This window comes from Carica papaya, chromosome 7 (genome assembly GCF_054855325.1).
Source record: "Carica papaya isolate Zhongbai chromosome 7, ASM5485532v1, whole genome shotgun sequence".
NCBI classification, from domain to species: domain Eukaryota; kingdom Viridiplantae; phylum Streptophyta; class Magnoliopsida; order Brassicales; family Caricaceae; genus Carica; species Carica papaya.
In genome coordinates, this window is record NC_142315.1 from 13,263,243 (window position 1) to 13,287,770 (window position 24,528).

A 24,528-nucleotide genomic window follows, 5' to 3' on the forward strand; every position below is an offset into this window, starting at 1 on the left:
CTCAAACTAACATAATTGAAATTGGTGCAATTAATTCTCCAAATTTCCTTAGTTATCTTCAGCTCATTGGTCCCTTAAACTCTTACCATACTTCTGTGTATACTATTTTAGTAACTTTCCTTTATGGACTAATGTCGGAATCCCGCAAACTAATGACAATACCCTACACTATTCCCAGTTTAAGATATGTTTGCATTTTCCCATATTTCCCTTTCCATCATATTATCCCCTTACCCCTGTAATTCACACACACCCACACTTTCCCAAACAGTCACTCTCAATATCCCTCTATCTCAGGTTTCTTGAGCAGTCATAGTACATACACACACAGGGTATGAAACAACTTTATAGTAACTCACCCACCATGAAACTGAGACTATTCTTTAGGGCTTTAGCATACGATTCCACAAGTAGCCACACACACACTTACACAACCTGCAACACAAAAATTTGCAAAACATATCCATCACATGCCATCATTATCCATGCAGAGATCCCCTAAGGCTTCCCATTTATCCACACGCACACATACATATTGCATAACAGAATCATTCGCAAGACACATTTTTCAATTAGCAAGCAACCAAAATTTATCCCCTAGGGACATTTAAAGGACATCACTTATCACATATCAACATTACTCATGACAATACCCCATACTATTCCCAGTTTAAGACATGTCTACATTTTCCCAGATTTTCATTTCCATTAGATTCTCCCCTTACCCATGTACGTATTCACGTACACCCACATTTTCCCAACCAGTCACTCCCAGTATTCGTTAATCCCAGGTTTCTTAAGCAGTCACGGCACACGCACACACACGGTATAAAGTAAGTTTATAGCAACTCACCCACCATGAAACTGAGACTATTTTTTAGGATTTAAGCATACGGCTCCACAAGTAGCCACACACACACACTCACACTCCCTGCAACACATAAATTTGTAAGACATACCCATCATATGCCATCATTATTCATGCAGAAATCCCCTAAGGCTTCTTATTTAACCACACACACACATACATATTACATAATAAAATCATTCGCAAGACACATTTTTCAATCAGTAAGCAACCAGAATTTATCCCTCAATCACACAATTAACCCCATATGCTCACACACAGAGCGCCACGAGGACATTTAAAAGACATCACTTATCACAAATCCAACATTACTCAAATAGAATCAATTCCACAGTTTAAATTCTGTCGTGCCTACTCATACATCACCGCACTACAGGGAGGTTTCAGTTAGTTTCCAAGTCTGCTCACCACATATACCCAAATGGGAAATTCACCAACTACTTCTATATTAATTCAACACCTACTCCAACATGTGTCTGTTAAGTCCCAATCAATGTTTGAAGAAAAGAAGAATGTTTTCTACTTAAGGTGAGAAAAGAACCCAGAATTTGGAATGATTTTCTACTTGCTTTTCATTCACATATCGAGGCTTTAAATAGCCAAAGAGGGATTACAAGCTAACAACTACTTCGTACTTCTACGAACATGATTTTCAAAGAAAGAGATAAGGGATAATGGTCCACTTTTGTTGTGGAGAGCTTCTGCAGAGTGGAATTGGTTGAATATGGATATAGTGGACCGGTTCTGTAGGGATGGTTGGTGCACGTGCGGTTGACTGGGTCATTTTCTTCAATTTTGATATTTTGGGTTTCTTGTGGGAACACGTTGGGATCTACGAATCCTAACATCACTCTCCCCTTTGTTAGCAACCTTGTCCTCAAGATTCAGGTGCTCTTGTCTCTCTGCTCAGCCAGGCTTCACCGATTCGCCACCCTCTTCCTCTTTGTCGACTTCCAGAAGTAATAGTTGGGATCAACGGCATCTGTGGCCGAATGTAAACTTTTGGTCACAGTGGAAGAACAAACCTTGTGCTCGCTGACGTTGTGCTTATTCCTAGGATAACTATTTGCGAGCGGCGACTGTTGCTGCTAGATCTCGCGGGGTCTAGTCAAATAGAGAGCGTGCTGGTGGGTCGGGTTGAGTCTGTCCCACCCAGTCCAGCCTACTTTAACGGCCCAACTGCTCCTCACGCATACGGGCTAGGCTTATCACATCCTTCAGGGTCCTAGGCTTGAACATCCTTATCCCATCTGTTATTTCGGGTTGAGCCCTTGAAGGTTCCAATTAAAGCCTTATGGGTCCAACCGTGGACTCGGTTGCCAAGCCATTCGAACTCTTTTTGGTACTCTCTCAATGGGTCGACCTACCTAATTTTAAACAATGTCTCATCAAAGTCTTCCACCTCTGTTGGCCCAAAGCGGAGCCGAAGTTCTTCTACAAACCTGGTCCACGTCACCAGCTTCCCTTCTTCTTGATAAGTTCGGTGAAGACATTGCCACTGCTAGTTGGCTTCGCCCTCCAAGTGGAAAGACGCCAGCTGCACTTTCTGTTCATCGGCAGTGGCTTGGTAATCAAAGAATTACTCCATTCGGCTAATCTATTCGGTCGGATCGCCCCCTGCAAAAATTGAAAATTCAAGTTTGGCAAGATGAGAGTGGAAGGGCGGGCTATTACCTTCATTTCAACCGGGTCCTTCCTCACGGAAAGGCTATGCTGACCCCGTTCAAACTGGGTTGTTGCTGCTGGAATCCTCTTGGTTAGTTAGCAACGCCTCTGTCAACCGTTTAAGGGTGTCCTCCATCTGGTGTAGCTTATCCGCAACTCCCAACTCTATTTTACTGAAGCTATGTTGTAGCCTCCCAACACTTGCTTCGAGTTGTTCAATCCTCTTCTTATTAGACATAACTCTAATACCAATGTTAGGTCCCAATCAAAACTTGAAGGAAATAAAAATCTTTCTGCTTAAGGTGAGAAAAGAACCCAGAATTTGGAATGATTTTCTATTTGCTTTTCATTCATATGTCGAGGCTTTAAATAGTCAAAGAGGGATTACAAGCTAATAACTACTTCCTACTTCTACGAACATGATTTCCAAAGAAAGAGATAAGGGATAATGGTCCACTACTGTTGTGGAGAGTTGTTGCACAGTGGAATTGGCTGAATGTGGATATGGTGGACCGATTTTGTGGGGATGGTTGGTGCATGTGCGGTTGACTAAGTCATTTTCTTCCATTTCGGTATTTTGGATTTCTTGTGGGAACACGTTGGGATCTATGGATCCTAACAGTGTCTTCCGATCAAACTAGGAAGCCACCTGCTTTTCAATCTCTTTAAATCTGAATACAAGATCTGTCTCACCCTTAAAGGTCTACCTCTACAATATTTATTTCATTTTTTTGTTTCCTATACTTTTTTCGTTATTACCATTTCCACTTTCAATTTCCCCACACTCGTCCACCTATTTACGATTGCTCCTTTTTTTTCTTCTCATTTTTTTAAGTCTATACAGTTTATCCCCTTTTTTTCCTTACTCTCAATCTCTTGTCTTCCTCACACATCCTCACTTTCTATCTACACCCATCCTCAGAGTTGTATATTGCTTCTCCCAACAACATCACTACATCTCTAAATCATCTTGACATTTCCCTGTTATATTTTCCTCTAGTCTTTAAATCTTGGGTTATAACCTCATACAGTAGGGTGTTTAGTTACTCAGTATCTCCTAAAATTCTTTTTCCCTTTGTATCCTAATCCACCTCATTCCCTTTTTTCCCTATCTGATTGTAGTGGTCTATTTAATTCACTTAGGCATCACTAACTTTGGATCAAGCTAAACTGATAAGCTTGTTAATTCAAGTAGGATTGCTTACCCGGACGCCTAAGACTTCCCACATCTCTCAAGGGTTTTACAACAATTATTTTTTGTCTCATACTCCCATCATTTTAGCTTATAAAAATTTACCTCAGTGAAGAAATTAACTTCAGTAGACTTCAATTCACATAGATAATTCAGACTTAAATTCGCACAAATTATTCATTAGGGTTCTAAAATTTACTCATAGTATCACTTTTTAGAAAATTAAATGTATCCATTTCAAAACTCGGTTTCAAGATCAAATTGATCTTACTTCTTCGTTCCCGAGTGATAGTGGTTATGCCTTGGTAAAATCCCTCATCGTTTGCCCCCCTTTCGACCTTGGAAGCAGTAATTCCCTCTTCTTTCTCTCATCACCTATAAGAAACTTAGTTCTTCTTTCTCCCATGAGTCACTGTAGCTCGACCTCTTCCTTTTTTATAACTGATGAAATTTAATCCTGATCATTGTTCTGCTTTTTCAAATCTGAGTCGTCCATGATTAAGGGATTAATTCAACACCGTGTGACTCGCCCCATTAGTGTAAGATGGCTTCATCTAGATCACTCTTTTCTAACTAGCACGTTCTGACGTCGCTAGCACACGTGACCAGAGCTAATTGGCTCTCGGTGTTTCATTTTGTTGATTCACCTACTTCCATGGAATTTGCATTTTTAGCGCCATTCTTGTCCGTCTCTTCCATTTAAGTCCCTCTCTATTAAAATTTATTGCCCTTGTTCTTTTGTTTATTCAAAAAATCTCCTTTTTTGCTTCTTATCATTTGTAGAATAGAAAAGTGCTAAAATGTTCGATCATTATTGATTTAGGAATTTTTGTCATTTGTACATCTCATCATTTTAAAAGAAAATTCCAGAGTGTCAGCATAGTATATTAAATAATTTTAAGTTACATAGAATAATAAATAAATTTATCAAAAAATGAAAATAAAAGGTTTAAAAACTATTAATAATTAAATAATAATATTCTATATACATTAATAGAAAATAAATTTATAAATAAATCATTGATGATTAACAAATTAATTTTTTAAAATTGTAAAGCTAAATTAAAATATAACTTATTAGATAATTAAAAAAATTAAAATAATGAATATGGCCAAAACCCAAGGTCCTTTTAGAGATCAAACAACCATCTTTAGTCAGGCATGAAAAATTAGTCATTATTTTTAAAATTTTCAGAAAACTTATATTAAATGTCTTGGTAATTAAGTTAATGTAACACCTCAATTCGTATTACTATTATTAGTATTATTTTATTTTAATTTTTTGTAATTTTTATATGAATATAATAATTTATTATGTAATAATATATGGTTTTAATTTAGTTTAATTTAATTAAATAAAAAGATAATAATAGTAATAATAAAAAGGGGTAAAAATTATTTTAGAGATTTAATTGAAAATAATTTTGAAAAAAATGGGTGAAAATTTAAGTTTTGGGGGTATTTTTGAAAAGAAATTTGAAAACCAGAGGTCAAAACGCAATTTAGAAAAATTGTACCACGTCAGTTGCCCGGTCAGCAGTTTCGGCAGACCAGAACGCGCCGCGTGGCAGAGACGCTGATGCGGGAGGTCACGCAGAAGGGAGCCACGTGGGCGATCTGCGTGCGCGCGATTGAACGGCTGAAATCTATTTCCGTGTGCACAGACGGCCCAGATTGTATGGGCACGGACGGTCCAGATTGAATCACGTATGGATGGCTCAAATTGCATCGCGATGAACGGTCCACATTCATTTCTTTTTTAATCGCGATCGGAGGGACCAGATTAAATCGCGATGGACGGCTCAGATTAAAAGTGAAAGATTATAAATAATCTCATCCACAACCAAACCCTAACCCTAGCCACCAAAGCTCTCGTCGGAGAAGACAGCCCAACTGCCAGGGAGCCGACCGCCGCCACCCGTCGCCGCACCGGAGCACTTTTCGGTCGCCAAACGAGGTAAAAATTCTCCCATTGGCTCAGAATTCGATTCTAAACCCACTTGTGGCCAAATCAGAGCCAAAACACTGGCCAATTGGCTAGAAAACGCTGCCGAAGCCCAGCGGCACCGCCACGGGTTTTCTTGATTTTTGCCTCCGATGAGGCCCTTCCCGATTCCTGTTCAATGTAATTTTTATACCATTGTGACCACCGTTCCTTCCCCTACAGGTTGACCAGAGCAAAATATCAAATCACTACTCGAGATGAAGGAGTCGCCGCACTAAAAAGCCCCCCCGCCGGTAAGTTTCAGTTTTTGGCATTTTTTCAGCTCACCAAGGGGCCCTATGGGTGATTTCTCACAGGAACCAATGCAAGTTTGGCCGAATTCGGCCGAAAACGAAACAGCCAACCCGAGGCGAATCGCCGCCGCTCGCGGTGGCACTATCGGCGGAGCACGGCGGAGCCGCCATGCCGGAATTCTGAAATTCACCGAATAGGCCTTGGGTCTTATTTTTGAGTTATTTAGGACATGTGTAGGTACCGTAAGTGCGTTTCAGTTTCCGGAAAAAGATTCAGGGAAACTAGGGACTGCCCGTAGGCGCAGTGAAAATCTGATTTTCGGCTTCGAATTAGGTAAAAACCCCTCACTCTATTTCCTATTACGGGATTAAAGTCTGAATAAATTATAAAATTGTATTTTGTACAAATTGAGTAGATATGTATAATTAATTACAGTTGCTAATGGAGCTCAAATCGAACATATTTCTCTGTCAGTTCCTGTTTGGTTTATTTTACACTTTAAATGTATTATGGTATCTGTTTTATTTATTCTATGGTTTTGAATGCATGAATCACTGTTTACTTCACTAGTGTTTTATTTTGTGAATATAAGATATGTTTGCCTTGTTGGATGCACGTTGTTTGTTTAAGTATTCATGTTTGAATGGGTAACAGAAAAAATAGGAAAGGGGTGTGAATTGATAAATGAATAAGTTGACAGACTCACTAGATATCTTGGGAGATGGTGGACGGACCGGATCCATAGGAAACCTTACCGAGAACGTTGTCTCATACCGGACGGGGTATTGAGACTTTAAATGTTTTGGCACTCATACCGAACGGGGTATGGGGACGGCTCGCTTCACTCTCATACCAGACGGGGTATTGAGATTTATTGTTTGGCACCCCATACCGGACGGGGTATGAGAACGGCCCTGGAAATTAAGTTTGTCAAAGGAATGGTTCACGGGTAGCGAGAACCCCTATGGATCCCCACGGATACTAGTAGACTAATAAAAAGGGAGCAAACGTTGTTTAATGATTGAAATATTAAAGTATGACATGTATTATGTTACAGATTATGTATAAACTTATGATATCTATGATGTTATTGTTTCTATGGGTCGTTTTTACAAATCTCACTGAGGTAAGTGGACGGTAAATGGTTTGATTATTGATAAATAAATTTACTTGAAACTTGTACTCCGTTGGTTGTTTTTGGTTTTCTACCAACCTTTACTTATGTGACAGTGATATAGTGTGATGTCCTTACTGGGGTAGTGTAGCTCATTTCTTACTTAACCATTTCAGATCAGGAGGACTTGGTTCCCGAGCCTAATCTACAAGAAGACGGCGAGTAGATACCTAGATGTTTATTAGTTTCTTTTATAGTCTTTCATTTCCAGTATTTTCCTTTAGATGACTTATTTTCGGTATTGTTAATACGTTTAAGTTATTGTGTAAGAGATATTAACCAGAACCTTTTATTTCGCTTTCGCACTTATATTCTTTATGTACATTTCCTTTTTAAATTTTTGGGGTCGTTACAGTTGGTATCAGAGTCGCGTTCTTCGGACTCGTCCCTTACACAATAATACTTAGAGAAATATCAAACCAATGAATCATAACTTAACCCTTTCTTGTGAAATGCAGGTGCATAGATATGAGGAGAGGAAGACCCCCGCTACACCAAGCAACCGGGATGGTTCGCTTCGGAAAGATGTTGACAGAATATTTGAGATGCTAGAAAGACTCATTGCTGCCCAACAGGGTCAAGAGGAGAGAAGGGAGCTACCCTGATAGAATTTGCCTACAACAACAGCTACCAAGCGAGCATTGGCATGGCCCCGTATGAGGCGTTATATGAGCGTCCATGCAGATCACCGATTTGTTGGGAAAAAGTGGGCGATAGAAAATTGTTTTGCCCGGAACTGGTAGATGAGACTACATCCAAGATAGTTAAGATCATAAGGAACATTCAGACGGCTCAAAACAGGCAGAAGAGTTACGCGGACACCCAGATGAGAGATTTAACATTTGAGAAAGACGATCGGGTGTTCCTCAAGGTCACTCCTTTTAAGAAAATTAGTAGGTTTGGCAGAAGGGGAAAACTGAACTCCCGATTCATTGGACCATTCGAAGTATTAGACATGATTGGTACTGCTGCCTACAGACTAGCACTACCTCCAGAGCTTTTCAAGGTCCACAATGTATTTCATGTGCCCATGCTACGCAAGTACAACTCAGACCCCTCTCATGTCTTGGCCCACGATCCCCTCCCACTCCAAGAAGACTTATCCTACGAGGAAGTAGCAGTCGGCATTATGGATCGAAAGAGTAGGTTTCTCCGCAATCGGAAAATATTCTTTGTAAATGTCTTATGGCAGAACACACACTAAGGGAGGCTACATGGGAACTAGAATCAGATTTTAGAGCTCAGTACCCCCATTTGTTCGATCAAGAGTAAAAGGCAAATTTGAAGGACTAAATTTCTTTAAGGGAGGAGAGTTGTAACACCCCAATTGGTATTATTATTATTAGTATTATTTTATTTTAATTTTTTTTAATTTTTATATGAATAAAATAATTTATTATGTAATAATATATAGTTTTAATTTAGTTTAATTTAATTAAATAGAAATAATAATAATAATAATAATAAGGGGTAAAATTATTTTAAGAATTTAATTAAAAATAATTTTGGAAAAAAATAGTGAAAATTTGGGTTCTTTGGGTATTTTTGAAAGAAAATTTAATAATCGGGGGTCAAAACGTAATTTAAAAAAATTGTGCCACGTCAGCTGCCCGGTCAGCAGTCCCGGCCAACCAGAACGTGCCGCGTGGCAAAGACGTTGACGCGGGAGGCCACGCAGAAGGGAGCCACGTGGGCAATCCGCGTGCGCGCAATCGAATGGTTGAGATCCGTTCCAGCGCGCACGGACGGCCTAGATCAAAAACGCGCACGAACAGCCCAGATTGCATCGCGATGAACGGTCTAGATTCATTTCTTTTTTAATCGCGATCGGACGATCTACATTAAATCGCGATGGACGGCTCAGATTAAAAGCGGAAGGTTATAAATAATCTCATCCACACCCAAACCCTAACCCTAGCCACCAGATTTCTCGTCGGAGAAGATAGCCCAGCCGTTAGGGAGCCGACCGTCGCCACCCACTACCGCACCGGAGCACTTTACGGCCACCAAACAAGGTAAAAATTCTCCCATTGGCTTAGAATTCGATTCTAAACCCACTTGTGGCCAAATCGGAGCCAAAACACTGGCCAATTGGCTGAAAAATGCTGCCGAAGCCCAGCGGCGCCGTCGTGGGTTTTCTCAGTTTTTGCCTCCAATGAGGCCCTTTCCGATTTCCGTTCGATGTAATTTTTACACTATTGTGACCACCGTTCCTTTCTCTACAGGTTGACCGGAAAAAAATACCAAATCGCGACTCGAGCCGGAGGAGCCGCCGCACCGGAAAGCCCCGCCACCGATAAGTTTCAGTTTTTCGTATTTTTTCGGCCCACCGAGGGCCCTATGGGTGTTTTCTCACAAGAACCAATGCAAGTTTGGTCGAATTCGGTCGAAAACGGTCGGAAACAGCCAACCCGATGCAGCACGGCGGCTCCGCCGTGCTGAAATTCTGAAATTGGTCGAATAGGCCTTGGGTCTGATTTTTGAGTTATTTAGGACATGTGCAGGTATCGTAAGCGCGTTTCAGTTCCTGTGAAAAAATTCAGGAAACCCAGGGACTGCCCGTAGGCGCAGTGAAAATCCAGTTTTTGGCTTCGAATCAGGTAAGAACCCCTCACCCTATTTCCTATCATAGGATTAAAATCTGAATAAATGATAAAATTGTATTTTGTACAAATTGAGTAGATATGTATAATTAATTACAGTTGCTAATAGAGCTCGAATCGAACATATTTCTCTGTCAGTTTCTGTTTGGTTTATTTTATACTTTAAATGCATTATGGTATCTGTTTTATTTATTCTATGGTTTTGAATGCATAAATCACTGTTTACTTAACTATCGCTTGATTTTGTGAATCTAATATATGCTTACCTTGTTGGATGCTCGTTGTTTGTTTAAGTATTCATGTTTGAATGGGTAAGGGAAGCCAAGAAAAAAATAAGAAAGGGGTGTAAATTGATAAATGAATAAGTTGACAACCTCACTAGATATCCTAGGAGATGGTGGACGGACCGGCTCCATAGGGAACCCTACTGAGAACGTTGTCTCATACCGGACGGGATATGGAGATTTTAAATATTTTGGCGCTCATACCGGACGGGGTATGGGGACGGCTCGTTTCACCCTCATACCAGACGGGGTATTGAGGTTTATTGTTTGGCACCCATACCGGACGGAGTATGGGAACGGCCATGGAAATTAAGTTTGTCAAGGGAATGGTTCACGGGTATTGTTAGTACGTTTAAATTATCGTGTAAGAGATATTAACCAGAACCTTTTATTTCGCTTCAGCACTTATATTCTTTATATATATTTCGTTTTTAAATTTTCGGGATCGTTACAGTTAAAATTTTAATTCTATAAAAGTTGATATTTTATTTTTATTGGGTCCATAAACCTAGTGGATTCTCCAAATGCCCAAATTTTTACCAAAAATTTATAAGAAGAAAATTAACTTAAAAATGGAGAAGATTAATCAAAATTAAAACTAACAAACAATAATTAATCAAAATATAGCTAACAATTAATACATATATAATACTTAATATTTTAATTTATCGTTTAAAATTTATAAAAGATATTTTTTATTCAATTTAATTAAAAAAATATTCTTAATAGGTTATGTTTATTCGGACACCAAATATTCTCTTTGTAAATTTGGAATGAACAAAATAATATTCTTTTCCGATTATATGGGAACGAATTATTAAGAATTTCTAAATATACGAAAAATTATATTCTAAATATATGGAAAATTATTATCAATTTAGTTTCTAAATTATGATACATATCAACTATCATAATTCAGAACTCATATTTATTTATTTTTATTTGGACTCTAAATTACTAAATTATTCCAAAATGTAATTTTTTAATGATTTTTTTATATAAAAATGAATTAAAAATATAATTACTCTATTTAGAATTATTAACTAAAAATCACAATGCTTACTTTTATTACCTGCATGATTTAAAAAAAAAAATTAATTATTTTTGTTAAGATTATTAAGATTACTGTTCAGCGGTGATAATTTTTAAACTCTATTGAAAAATAAAATGCGTATAAAGTTTTTTTTTTAAAAAAATAATAATTTTTTAGTTAAATTTCTAAAAGATAATTAATCTGAAAATTAAAATAAAATAAAACATTAATTCTCTACATATTACAAACTTGATACCATTTAAAAGATTGTCTTAGAAGTTGAATAACTTTATTAAGTTAATTGAACATTTTAACGGACTAATAATTCAATAGTACATATGCTATATAATTAGGAATTTAACAAAAACAATTTACAAATAGTCCTTATAAATAATTAAGTTTCTCATTTGAAAATAATATTATGTATGGAGGAGCTAGATGGTATGTATATGCTCATACACCGAAGATTGAAGAACAAAGGGAATATATGATTTGACATTTCAATATATGACTTGTTATGGCTCAATAACATGCATTATATAAAATAAAAAAAAAATCATGATTAAAAGAAGGATTTGTAAATTATAATATCTTGTAATAAAACTTTACCATAATTATAGAAAACTATTGTATTTTTTTTTTTTTAGATCATTACATGATATGCTTTTTCAACAACATTCCTTCTTAACCTCTCACTAGATTTCCATAAACTCTTATTTGTCTAGCTAATTTAAAACTTCCAAACTTTTATTTTAATAAAAAATATATTGAAAATTCCAAAAGATGATAATTTTAGAAAGAAACAAAATTCCAAATTATAGTAATTTTCTCTTTTTCAATAATTTCTTCAATATTTGCTTAAAAAATCCCTTTTATATATATATATATATATATATATATGTATGTATGTATGTATGCAAAATCTCTTTAGTAAATCGTGTTGGTATTAGACCAGATTAACCATGAGTAATAATTTATATATTTCTAATTTTCTTTTTAATATTAACCAAGCCAGCTAGTAGGTGTCTAGTGAGTAATTATTTATGTTCATTTTGAACAAAATATTTTTAAGAAATACATTTTTCATAAATATGTAAAACATAATAGTAAATAAAAGAAGAAAAACAGATGCACAAAAATTATATGATGCATTAAATGAGAAAAAGTTGCTGAATTTACGAAAACAAATTGAAAGATTTCAGGAACCAGAAATCAGAAATCACACATGGAAAATTTCCCATAACTTTTGTCATTTCTCCATCTTTTAATATACGTATACATGTACATATGTGTACATATATCTCCTCCATTTCACCACCATTCTTAATTCTTAATTTCTTTTACAGCTACCTCTAGTGTCTTTGATTTTCATTTTTCTTCTCCACCTTTTTTTCTCGTGGGTTCCATGAATAATTTAATTATTGTTACGTATTTAGGGTTTCTAATTGGATGGTGTTCGTGTATTCCATTTGATTCCTCCTATGTGACAAGCGATGTTTATAATGTTGTGAGATATGGTGCTGTTGGTGATGGTGTTACTGATGATTCACATGTGAGTATATTTCCTTCTTCGTTAATATGTATATGTCTTTCTCTATCAATTTTCGTTGATTATAATAAGAGATTTGATTATAAAAAATCTTCTGAAATTACTTTTATATATATATATATATATATATGTATGTATGTATGTAATACAGTCATTTATTAGAGCATGGAGAGATGTATGTGGAGCACGGGAAGGCAACCCAACACTCGACGTTCCTCGTGGGAAAACTTTCATGCTCAACCCTATCACGTTCCTGGGTCCCTGCAACTCCAAAACTATTCACATTCAGGTTAATAATTGTTACAATATCATATATGCATGTGTGCGTGTGTATATATATATATATATATATTATTCATTCTTTATTTTTAAAATATTTTAATATTTATCATTTCTTTACTAAAAATATTTTAATTATTCATTATTTTTAAAAGAAATAAATTTATATTCTGTGTTATACACTAGTTATAATTTTAATAATTATTTATAAGACAATGAAATGTGCGTGCGTGCGTGTGTGTATATTGAAGTCCTATAAATAAATAAAAATTATTGGAAATAGGTTAGAGGGAATGTTGTTGCACCGAGAAGGAGATGGAGAACGGGGGATGGTTTGGGAGCATGGATTAGTTTCTCAAATATCAACGGTCTCACCATCAACGGCGGAGGACGAATCGACGGTCAGGGTCCTGTTTGGTGGAAATATTGCAATCAAAATTACGAAACTGCCACTCTGGATGTAATAATTCGTTATTATTAATTCAGTATTTAATTATATATTTCTTTTTAAAAAAAAAATATTGAGAACTAATTAGTTTTCCCGGGGGGGGGGGGGGGGGGGCAGGCAATTCATTTCCACGGAGTGGATGTGAGTAATATTATGCATGTAAATAGTCCAAGAAACCATATAAGCATAAATGGGTGCAGAGTTGCTCCCAAACACGGATGGAATTGACATTTCGGACTCCATTCATATGTTAAACATTCACTATTATATATTAATTATTATGTACGTAAATATGTATTTATATTCATACAGGTGATAGACTGTATTGCAATCAACACTGGGTCTTCTCGTATTAACATCACTGGCCACGGCATCAGGTATGATTAATCAATCAATCAAAATTATATTATTCTACCAGAAATTATGAATTACAAATGGAGAATACTCGAGGGTTGAAGAAGTACAAGTTCAAAATTGCACGCTTATAGGAACTCAAAATGGAGCGAGAATCAAGACTTGGCAGGTAACGTAAAAAAAAATTAATTAGAGAAGATTTGAAACGATTATGTACATAATTAATTATTATTATTAATAAACTATTTTAGGGTGGATCTGGGTATGCTAGGAAGATTTCTTTCAACCAAATCAACCTTGTGGATACGAGAAATCCCATCATAATTGACCAGTTCTATAATCCTAATCTCATATTCCCTGTAAGTATGAAGCAATTTCATAAATTACATTTAATTAAACTAATAAAAATAAAAAATGATTATATGGGATTAATGAAATGATCTAGGAGGGAAGTGAGTCGGGAGATGGAGTGAAAGTAAGCGACATGACATAACGTTCAAAGACTTCCGCGGAACATCGGCTAATAAAGAAGCGATCGTGTTGAATTGCAATACCAAGGGATCGGGTTGTACCAATGTAATCATCGACAATGTTAACATCATCGTATCATCGGCACCATACCTACCAACCTTGGCCATTTGTAACAATGTTCACGGTTTCTCTTCTTTTGTTACTCCACCAATTCCTTGTTTAACCTCTCCTTTACTTCCCAATTTCTCTCATTCTATCCTCACGTATTTTATTTTGAGGGAGAAAAACAAGATTTATATATATATATGATATAATTGCTATTGAATAATTTATTTTGGTAAACCCTTATAAAATTAATCGGCATTTCATTGATCCTTTACGTCGTGATTGTTTATATATATATATATATACAAGAATTCATTTTATATATAATTTTATTTTTCTGAATTGATTGGTATGTATCGTGTGGATTTATGGCACCCTCATAACTTCGAAAAAATTAAAAATGTTTTAATCTCAATTAAGACTTAATATTCTAAAAAATCCAAACTTGTTAAATTTTATTCATTTTTTTGAAAAAAACAAAAAACAAAAATCTCACCTTTACGGCACAATCAAAACGTTGGTGCAAAAACTCCTCGTGTCTGAACTATTAAATACCATATCAAAATTACATCAAATTATCCAAAATAAAACCAGCCGTCTCTCTTCTTACCTTCTTCAATCTCCCTATCCTTCTCCCTCTGTTCAAAAATGGCTTCTTCTTCATTTTTCGGCTCTTCCCTCTCCACCCCCTTTAACCCCACTTCTCAACCCAAACCCAAACCTTTTAATTCCCCTAAAATATATCCGCCCAATTCTCGTCTCCCTCTCTTTTCCTGCAACTCTTCCATATTAGATCCCTCCTCCACTGCCAAAAAACCCAGTACCAATAATGCTCCTCCTTCCTCTCCCCTCTCCAAAACCCGTCGCCTATCTGACGAGAACATCCGCGATGAGGCGCGCCGACAGCGCTCTTCCTCCTCCAACCCCTTCTCCGCACGCTACGTTCCCTTCAACGCTGCCCCTGATTCGTCCGAGTTCTATTCGCTCGACGAGATCGTCTACCGCAGCCGCTCCGGCGGCCTGCTCGACGTCCAGCATGACATGGATGCGTTGAGGAAGTTCGACGGCGGGTATTGGCGGGAGCTATTCGACTCTCGCGTAGGGAAAACTACGTGGCCTTACGGGTCCGGAGTATGGTCGAAGAAGGAGTGGGTTCTACCCGAGATCGACGACGACGACATTGTCAGTGCTTTCGAAGGGAATTCCAATCTTTTCTGGGCCGAGCGTTTTGGCAAACAGTTTCTGGGCATGAACGATTTGTGGGTAAAACACTGTGGGATCAGCCATACGGGTAGTTTCAAGGATCTGGGAATGACCGTTCTGGTCAGCCAAGTGAACCGCTTGCGCAAAATGAAGCGACCACTCGTTGGAGTTGGTTGCGCCTCCACCGGCGACACATCGGCGGCGTTATCCGCTTACTGCGCTTCTGCTGGGATTCCCTCAATCGTGTTTTTGCCTGCGAACAAGATATCAATCGCGCAACTGGTGCAGCCAATCGCAAATGGAGCTTTTGTGTTGAGCATAGATACTGATTTTGATGGGTGCATGAAGTTGATAAGGGAAGTAACGTCAGAGCTGCCTATCTATTTGGCTAATTCTTTAAACAGTTTAAGACTGGAAGGACAAAAGACTGCTGCAATCGAGATACTGCAGCAGTTTGATTGGGAAGTGCCTGATTGGGTGATCGTGCCGGGTGGTAATCTTGGTAACATATATGCTTTTTATAAAGGTTTTAAAATGTGCCAAGAACTGGGTCTTGTTGATAGTATTCCCAGGCTTGTTTGTGCTCAGGCAGCCAATGCTAATCCGCTTTACCTACATTACAAGGCGGGATGGAAGGATTTTAAGCCAGTGAAGGCTAATTCCACGTTTGCCTCTGCTATCCAGATCGGAGACCCTGTTTCCATTGACAGAGCTGTGTACGCTCTCAAAAATTCAGATGGGATTGTTGAGGAAGCGACGGAGGAGGAGTTAATGGACGCAATGGCACGAGCAGATTCCACAGGCATGTTTATATGCCCACACACCGGGGTTGCTTTGACGGCTCTGATTAAGCTGAGGAATAGCGGGGTGATAGGGCCAACGGACAGAACTGTAGTGGTGAGCACTGCTCATGGGTTGAAATTCACGCAGTCAAAGATTGATTATCATTCAAAGGCTATTCCTGACATGGCTTGCCAGTTTGCTAATCCACCAGTGCAAGTCAACGCGGATTTTGGGGCAGTGATGGATGTGCTGAAGAGTTACTTGGGTAACAAGGCTCCCAACTAATAGGATTTCATGTTGTAAGTTTAGGCCCCTTATACTCTGTTCAAATCACGTTTATTTGGTTTTTCTTTTTTCTTTTTTTTTTTTTTTGAAATAACACGTTTATTTGGTTTTGATATGCCCTTTTTCTTAGATAAGTTTTACAGTAGGTTTGGGTTGTAGGACGGGTTTTGTGTGAAGATGGTAGGTAATTTTGGGTTTTATATAGAGTAGAAATCATCTTCCACCAACATTTGAGTATGTGAAGCATGAATAGGCTAACGTTTAATCTGCTATCTGTTACCTTTTTTGGGACAGAAATGGATGAAAATGGCATAAAAGTGTTGTTTGATTCAGCATCCTAGCTTGATAGTAATGAGATTAAAGAAATGGGTGAAACAATAAGTTAAATTGGATTGTCTTTTAGCAGTTAAATTCTAACATCATGAGTTTGATTTGTTGAATATGAAGTGGGTGTTGTAGGGCCTGGATTTACCAGGAATATAGCCCTTTTGGATGGTTCCCCTTAATTGATAAAGTTGTGGGTGGACAGTGAAGCCAGTAGTAAGCTCATACTCAATTGGGTCTCTGCTGCTCTCACAACATGTAGTTCTTCCCTTGCCCTTCTAATGAAATGAACATGCGATGCAAACAAATGATATTTAAACGTGAAATGGACTACGATTACAGTTTAAATGTATCGGTTGTTTTTAGGCTTTGGAAATAATGGTTATCCAATCGATCTTATGGCTTACATGAAACACATATGAGTAGGCAGCTGGGTATTGCTTTGTCTTGTGATGTAATGTTTGCTAATTTGGAATGTGATGGAGTAGATTAGCGAGGAATGTTACAACCATTTCTGGCTGTTGCCGTACTTGCTCATAATTTATGTTAGAAGGTTAATTCATTTGGCCCCTCCTTTCAGCCAGCCAATCAATTGGAATTACAGAACAATATATGGCTTATAAATGCATCCCGAGTTAATGCTCCTGTAAATCAAATACCCGCTGAAAAACTCTTGAATGATTGAACCTGTTGTATCTGCAATTATTTTTGTTTAAATTTTTAAATATTTTGAGTGAGACTGGGCAGCTAGGCATGTCTATGATCTCATAGATAGAAGTCAATTGAAAATCGTAAGGTTCAACAGCATTATGACACAAGGATCCTGCATTGAGGTTTAATAAACCTTTTGACAGTAGACATACGCAGGGCAGTTTTCATTATCCTCTGGTTGATTTGATTTACTTATATCCTGTAGTTTACAAGGACTTACTAAAAGTTAGAAATTTCTACAACTGGATTTTAAAGGGGGCTAAAGTTGATCTAAAGCCAAATGCTGTATAGTGCTCGTTTTAATCAGCAACACAAAAGAACTTTTTTGAGACACAAAAGAACTAAATAACATCTTGTCTTATGTTAAATGATACAAACAATTGATATTCTCAGTACTACGACAGAGAGCCTTATGAGTAATCATACAGCGATATGCTTTTGTCATCTGATACACTTGCAAGGCGACCCACCCGGACACCTGTGCCCCCTGGGGGGCGAAATGCCACTGACCAGACCTGGTCTGTGTGGTTGCTCATTGTCTGAACAGCTGCCCTCATCTTAAGATCCCAAAGTCTTACAGTCCGGTCACTGGAGCCTGTTGCAATAGCTGCTCCATCTGGGCTTGCATCTACAGTCAGTACCCAGCTACCATGGCCTGACATGGCCCCAATCAGACTTTTTCCCTCGGCATCATACATATGCACATGAGCATCATCTGATGCAGAGAACAGTACACGTGGATCCATTGGAGAATACACAAGAGACCTCACAGGCATGAAGTGGCCCTCCAGATGATGAAGAAATTTGGCACGATCTACATCAAAAACACAGATGGTGCCATCCATCGAACCACAAGCAACGCGTCTCCCATCAGGACTCCAAGCAACAGATAACACAAACTTCTTGCTGCCACTTTTATCAGTTGGCTTGGGTCCCTCTGGTCGAGGAATGGATAGAGTTGCAATTAGTCTCCAAGTGGCAGTGTCCCAGAGCTTGACTGATGCACTACCACCACCAGCAACAGCAAGAGTGGTACCCTGTGATTTAATCTACCATTAGCAGCAGTTTTTCTAAATGTACATAAAAAGGCTAATGGAGTCCCGAATTTCCACTCAAGCCAAATACACATACCCATTAAGTTGAAAATAGTTGGTTTGCTATCTCATGTATAACAAAAATAAAACCAAAAATAAGTTCTTATTTTTTGAGTGACGTACAAAGTTTGCTTGCCGTGCAGACAGAAGTTGGCAAGTAGGCAGAGTCCATATTCAGAAAAACAACATATACATGCACGAGATTCCAGAATGAAAAGGTAAAAGCAGAACCATGAATCTTGGAGAAAAACAACTTTTGAACAGCATTGCTATGAATTACTAAGCTCAAGAGCATATGGCTCATAGCAGAGTGGGCAAGTTCCTCATTGCAGCAAATGGTGATACATACTAGAAGGAATGCAGTTTTCACGGGTAATGGAAAATAACAGACTAAAAAGATTATTTATGCAAACTGCAACATTAATATACCTACCAAAAGAGAAGATGGCGCATCTATTAATGTCATATAGATAAACCGAACATGGAGCAGCTAATTTTTGTTTTTGCACATCACGGACCTAAACTTGTTCTATTGGCACGTACTACAATCAAATCACCAAGTAAGACTGTCTGATATACTTCCTTGATTAAATTACCAAGTAATGCATTCATTAGCCTTGACCATTGTGAAGTAAGGTCAGTAAAATAAACTTCCAAGTTCCCTCATCTGAGTGACATACATGTTTTAGGTACGGCGGCACGATAAAAGAGAAGAAAATAACTTCATAGTTAGATGCAAATTTCCGAAACTCAGGAACACTAAATCTCAATCTTGTAGCGGAAATAAGAATCTTCGAAGAGCCCATGCGTATATTCTCATATTTACTGACAATTAAAACTCTGGATGCAAACACAAATTCCTCTAAGCATAAATGTTTTCACATTCCCCATAGATTCCTAGAGAACCATTATTTAGGTGGATGGAAAATTCATGGGAAAGAGAAAGTAAGCTCACCTAACTAACCCTCAATCCCTCCTAACTAATTCCTTGAGCCTAAAAAGAGAAGAATACATTCTACACACAAGCTTGAGTACATCATTATCGAATCTCCTAGTTAACACAAATCATCAAATGAACCGGACCTAAGAAAAATTCCTCACATTGCAAAAACAAAAACTAGAAGAATCAAGGAAAAACAAAAGAAAGGGCAGGAAGAGGAAGCCAAAAAGAAAGGAAATTACCCTAGGATCAAACTGCATTCCCCAAACCTCAGAGGGGGGAGCTTCGAGGGTGGCGATGGTGGCGTTGGTGTCGACATCAAAGACGCGGACGAAGCTATCGAGAGAGGAAGAAGCAGCGATGACGCCGGAGGGGTGCGCAGCTACAGCTGCGACGCCGAGGCAGTGACCGGTGTTGGTACGCTCAAGAACCAGCTCGTCAGACCTCCACAAGCGGACAGTCTCGTCAAGGGAGCCAGTGAGCAGGAGAGCGGGTCGGTCGTCCGTGGCGGGGACCCAAGTGGCAGCCCATAAGGACTCGTCGTGTGCATTCTCTAGGGATTTCAAGCCTGCGAGCTTCATTGGTTTGGTGTAAGCTACGGCAGCAAGGAAGCAGAACCCTAGACTAGATTTGGGGTTTTTCTTGCATTGAAAAGTTGAATCCGAATGTGTACTCGTTACTCGTATACAGTAAAAGGGGTTTTGAGTTTTTTCTGAAAATTATATTTTAGTGACAGTTTTAACCTTTTAAGACGAAAAGGAAAAAGTATAATGGTAAAAATTAGATATTAAAAAAATTATTTTAAATGACACTAAATATTGTACTAATAATTTATTTTATTTTAAAAAATGTAATATAATTTAATTATTTATAAATTTCGAAAATGTAAAAGTATTAGTAATAAAAATCTTGTTACAATTTTTATTTTTAAAATATAAAAAGAATAAACTAGTAAGTACAAAAAAATAAATAAACATAATTATGGATTGTCAACTTTGTTGAATAAGTAGCATTAATCATAAAATGATAATATTCATCAATTTGAGACTTAATATGTATAATATTTTGTAATCTAATAGATATTATTAGTGAAAACATAAGGAAGGAATTAAAGTATCTTAATATTCTCTTATTAGTTAATTCAAAAATAAATTAATTAAAAAAAATTTAATAAAATAATTCATTCACAAATTTATCATATTAAAATTTTATTACATTAAATAATTTATAAATTTTATGTCACATTTAGAACCAAAAAAAATTATGTCACATGTATGAGGTATACTCTACAAATATATTAAAAATGATATCTTGGAATGGATATAAAGTTAAACAAATTATTTTCACTAAGTATCAAAGTATTGTGTTGGATGCAAGAGATGTGAATCCGCATATCCGACAAATTTTTTGATTTATGGTATGAAACAACTCGAAACATGAACTAAATAATTTTAAGTGTCGGGATAAAATTTCACTTGAATTTATATTAAAAAAAAAAATTAAGTGCTTTTAAATTTTTTTGGTATGGAAATAATTTAGTGTCTGGATCTTGTGTGGAAATTGGAGGGCCAAGGAAGTGCTTTTCATTTTATTTTTATTAAAAATTAAAAATATTTTATAGGTTATACGAATATAGAGATATTTCAATATGAGTTTGGTGTCAAAATAATGAGTAGATCAAAAGAAGAAATTAACAATTTTTATTTTTGCTCATCAATGGGGGACCTGCACAAATATCTCCTCACTTGAGCTGTACTCCCAAATTTTTTATCAATCAATTATCCAGCCACTCATTCATCTATGCTTTTATGTACTTATATGTATATATAGATTATATCCACAGACAGAGATTTAGATCAGAAGCAAAACTTGAAATCCAAATTAACACTTTCTACAAAAGTAAAAAGAAAAAAAGGGGCTCCACCAGGTGAGCTTCAAGAAAAAAGAAAAACACACCCAAAATGGGAGCCCATCTCCATTAACACCCCCCCCCCCCCCCCCCCACTCACCCACCTATACATACATACATACATATAAGCAATTCAAAACCTGCAAACCCAACTCCAACTTGGCTCCAAGAGCTTAATCAAAATACAAACTCAGAGCCTAATCATAAACCAACATTTATCGTCCTCCATGAACGATCATCAAGATGTGAATTAAAACCACACCAGATCTCCATTATGTCTCATAATATATTTTTAACTTCTGCTGCTTCTTCTTCAATTAACTTTTGTGTTTATAGGTCTAGGGTAATGAATGTACCGTGTAGAATATCTGCTGAAATTTTAATCTGGCCTTTTGATTGGGCTGGGCCTAGGCCGAGGCAAAGGCCACCATTTTTCCCTTCTCCCTCATGGAATTCATCTTCTCCAACCTCCATTCATCCCGTAGCCGAGCAATGAAGCTGTCGGCCTTTACGTTAACATCAGGACTGGGACAAAACACTGACCCACCACCACAACCACCGCTACCACCCCCCTCCAAGCTTGTCGTTTCTGATTCTTCCTTGCCGGAGAAAAGAGATGTGTCCTCCAACTCAGGGGAGCTACAACGGGAGCTCTGGCTGCTTCCTATCTTAACGAATCCCGCTCGAACTACAAACCTCATCCCCGGCATTTTGAACGGAGGTGGCGGTGGAGAAGGAGGCATGGGAATCATCGGAGACTGATTGCCGCTATTTATGTTTTCTTCGTAAAAAGTGTTCCCCCTCGTTGGCAGCGGTGGCCTCCGGGTGGCTGTTGGGTAAATTCGTCCTCGTGTAGGTGTTGCTGGTGCAGGGGGAGGCGGAGGCGGAGGTGGGACGTGGATTTTTGGCTTGGAAGATCGTGTTAACGATGACGGCGGTGGTGCCGGAGGTGGCGCCGGGACTGAGTGAACCCTTTTGTTTTTGCTTGCTTTCCTGAATAAGCCATGAAAAACTGACGGTGGCGGAGGAGGAGGTGGAAGCGGCGTTGCCGGAGCGGTCGACTGGTTGTAATATGATGATTCAGATGGCGGAGAGTAAAGAAGATGATCTTGCCTGATTTCAGCACTTTTTGTTTTTAGCTTCTTCTTTCTCTTTCTCTGATTCTGAATAAATGAACTCAACACCATCTTAATCTCCTTCGTTGCATTACTTTTTCTACGTTCAAGTTTACCGTACCTCTGCTCTGATCCACGCCTCACATAAGATGGCGGCGGAGGAGGAGGGGGTGGCCGCGGGGGAGTTGCTGGTGAAGTCTTATTCTCGGTAATACCATTGTTTTCCACTGCCTTCTCCACTCTTTCTTCATTTCTGATTGAGTGATATATTCGTCTGGGTTTTTGACGAACCGCCGGAGGCGGAGGAGGAGGTGGAGGCGGCGGCGTTGTCGGCGGATTTAGAGGGTGACGAAGCACAAAAGTGTCAACTGGAATCACCTTGGTTTTGGTACGTTCATGCTCCAGTTCACTCTGTGTTCTACGAAGTGGAAGTTGACGATGATCGGAGGAGATTGCCGATGATCGGACCTTACTTATTTCAAAATCATCGAAAACCCGGAACCTCTCATCGCCGGTTTCCCACAAGGATTCATGCCTGAGATCCGGGTACGAGCTGCTGTTCCTCTTTATGCTAATTGCCGGCAGGGGAGGAGTATCGTAGATCTTAGGATGATCATACTGATCAAACCATTGGTCTGAAACAGAGACAGGTTTGCTGCAAGCTGCATCCCGGGAAACATTTCCGACGCCGATGTACTTTTGTTCGTCTTCATCGGGGGACGATGCGTCATCGTTTCGTCTAGCAAAAACACCACAAAGAATCGCAAACAAGACCAGAAATATATTGATAGAATCCCAACTTTTCCTAACTGAGGAAGTTGGTTGGAAAATTTGGGAGCTGATAGAGAGAAATGAAGGAAGAAGAAAGATCAAAAGCAGTAATGCGGTAATGGGTAAGATTATGATAAGCAACGGCGGAGTAAGGAAAGAAGACGGCGAGGTATACCGATTCATGGTGGCCGGCGACGATTTTGCGGGTGGGTGTTTGTTTAAAATTTCTTGGCTTTCAGAGAAAGATAAGTATATGTAGGTATATATGTATATAAGGTGAAGGTTGAAGAAAGTTATGAGATGGAAATCAAATTTAAAGGAGTACATAAATATATTTTATAATGGCAAGGAAATGTGGTGTAAATTTTATAAAGTCAAGGAAGGTATCTCCCACATTGCTTATAATGAATTTGAAATTGATTATTAGGAGCGTCAAATTATAAGTGAAGTGTTTGAGGTTATTTCTTTTAAGAAAGGTCAAAAAAAAAAAATTATTTTAAAAAGAAAGTTATTTTGAGGATGCATGTGAATTGCAATTTTATAAATATAATTTTTATATTTTAAGTTTAACTTATATAATTTTTTAATAAAAATAACAATAAATCAATTATATTCATGTTCTTAAAATATTTAATAATTAATTTGAAATTTCATGATTGTTGAAAAAGAAAAGGTAAAATATATATATATATATATGTATATGTAGCAAAAAGTTTAAGCATGAACATCTAACATCATTACATTATTAAATCAAAACTGCATAACCCATATTGACTGTTTGGGTGAAAGTTTAGTCGATTTTTTCATATTCTCAAAATATTAATTTCTCTACTAATAATTTATTTTCCACTCAGGTGGAAATATTACCTCACTTTACCCACTTGATGATGAATCTCAAAGTTCGGATGAATATCTTTTATATATATATATATATATATTAATTATATATTTTCTGTAAATGGTAAAAAGTAGAACCATTTTTTCAGGATATTTCCTCCTGCAACATTCAGAGCCAGAATTTAGATTCAAAATAATGTAATTTAAATTTTTAATAATAATAAAAATAGTTAATTTTAATTATTTTTCAGATATATGAATTTTGAGTATTTTTAAAAATAATTTAAAAAAA

At 37.5% G+C, this 24,528-nt stretch overlaps 4 protein-coding genes and 1 long non-coding RNA gene across 5 annotated transcripts; 2 read left to right on the top strand and 3 right to left on the bottom strand.

Moving 5' to 3' along the window:
* Window positions 1–1,415: 1,415 nt before the first annotated feature.
* Window positions 1,416–4,271, bottom strand: LOC110817636 (uncharacterized). Its single transcript, XR_002540231.2, has 2 exons — window positions 2,543–4,271; window positions 1,416–2,485 (listed from the first exon to the last, which is right to left on the bottom strand). It is a non-coding gene; the product is annotated as an uncharacterized LOC110817636 (long non-coding RNA).
* An 8,192-nt stretch (window positions 4,272–12,463) lies between these two features.
* LOC110817658 (putative polygalacturonase At3g15720) lies at window positions 12,464–14,181 on the top strand. The gene is made up of 6 exons (XM_088208498.1): window positions 12,464–12,610; window positions 13,170–13,346; window positions 13,647–13,711; window positions 13,767–13,857; window positions 13,940–14,047; window positions 14,134–14,181. The coding sequence occupies exons 1-6, from the start codon at window positions 12,464–12,466 to the stop codon at window positions 14,179–14,181; spliced, it is 636 nt and encodes a 211-aa protein (XP_088064624.1).
* Window positions 14,182–14,819: 638 nt separating this feature from the next.
* Window positions 14,820–16,648, top strand: MTO2 (Pyridoxal-5'-phosphate-dependent enzyme family protein). Its single transcript, XM_022046290.2, has one exon. It carries the CDS (start codon window positions 14,913–14,915, stop codon window positions 16,533–16,535), a length of 1,623 nt encoding a protein of 540 aa, XP_021901982.2. The 5' UTR covers window positions 14,820–14,912; the 3' UTR covers window positions 16,536–16,648.
* A 1,193-nt stretch (window positions 16,649–17,841) lies between these two features.
* Window positions 17,842–20,297, bottom strand: VIP3 (Transducin/WD40 repeat-like superfamily protein). The gene is made up of 2 exons (XM_088207378.1): window positions 19,847–20,297; window positions 17,842–18,607 (listed from the first exon to the last, which is right to left on the bottom strand). The coding sequence occupies exons 1-2, from the start codon at window positions 20,183–20,185 to the stop codon at window positions 17,981–17,983; spliced, it is 966 nt and encodes a 321-aa protein (XP_088063504.1). The 5' UTR covers window positions 20,186–20,297; the 3' UTR covers window positions 17,842–17,980.
* Window positions 20,298–21,920: 1,623 nt separating this feature from the next.
* Window positions 21,921–23,582, bottom strand: LOC110817661 (hydroxyproline-rich glycoprotein family protein). The gene has a single exon (XM_022046291.2). The coding sequence runs from the start codon at window positions 23,580–23,582 to the stop codon at window positions 21,921–21,923; it is 1,662 nt and encodes a 553-aa protein (XP_021901983.2).
* Window positions 23,583–24,528: the final 946 nt, after the last annotated feature.

What these genes read in the sequence shown, in the direction of transcription:
- LOC110817658 (XM_088208498.1), top strand. Translation starts at nt 12,464, where the DNA reads ATGAATAATTTAATTATTGTTACGTATTTAGGGTTTCTAATTGGATGG. An exon ending in ACGAAACTGCCACTCTGGAT is followed by an intron (nt 13,347 to 13,646) that starts GTAATAATTCGT and finishes ATATTCATACAG; the next exon opens with GTGATAGACTGTATTGCAAT. An exon ending in ATCCTAATCTCATATTCCCT is followed by an intron (nt 14,048 to 14,133) that starts GTAAGTATGAAG and finishes GAAATGATCTAG; the next exon opens with GAGGGAAGTGAGTCGGGAGA.
- MTO2 (XM_022046290.2), top strand. Translation starts at nt 14,913, where the DNA reads ATGGCTTCTTCTTCATTTTTCGGCTCTTCCCTCTCCACCCCCTTTAAC.
- VIP3 (XM_088207378.1), bottom strand. Translation starts at nt 20,185, where the DNA reads ATGAAGCTCGCAGGCTTGAAATCCCTAGAGAATGCACACGACGAGTCC. An exon ending in GAATGCAGTTTGATCCTAGG is followed by an intron (nt 18,608 to 19,846) that starts GTAATTTCCTTT and finishes ATTAAATCACAG; the next exon opens with GGTACCACTCTTGCTGTTGC.
- LOC110817661 (XM_022046291.2), bottom strand. Translation starts at nt 23,582, where the DNA reads ATGAATCGGTATACCTCGCCGTCTTCTTTCCTTACTCCGCCGTTGCTT.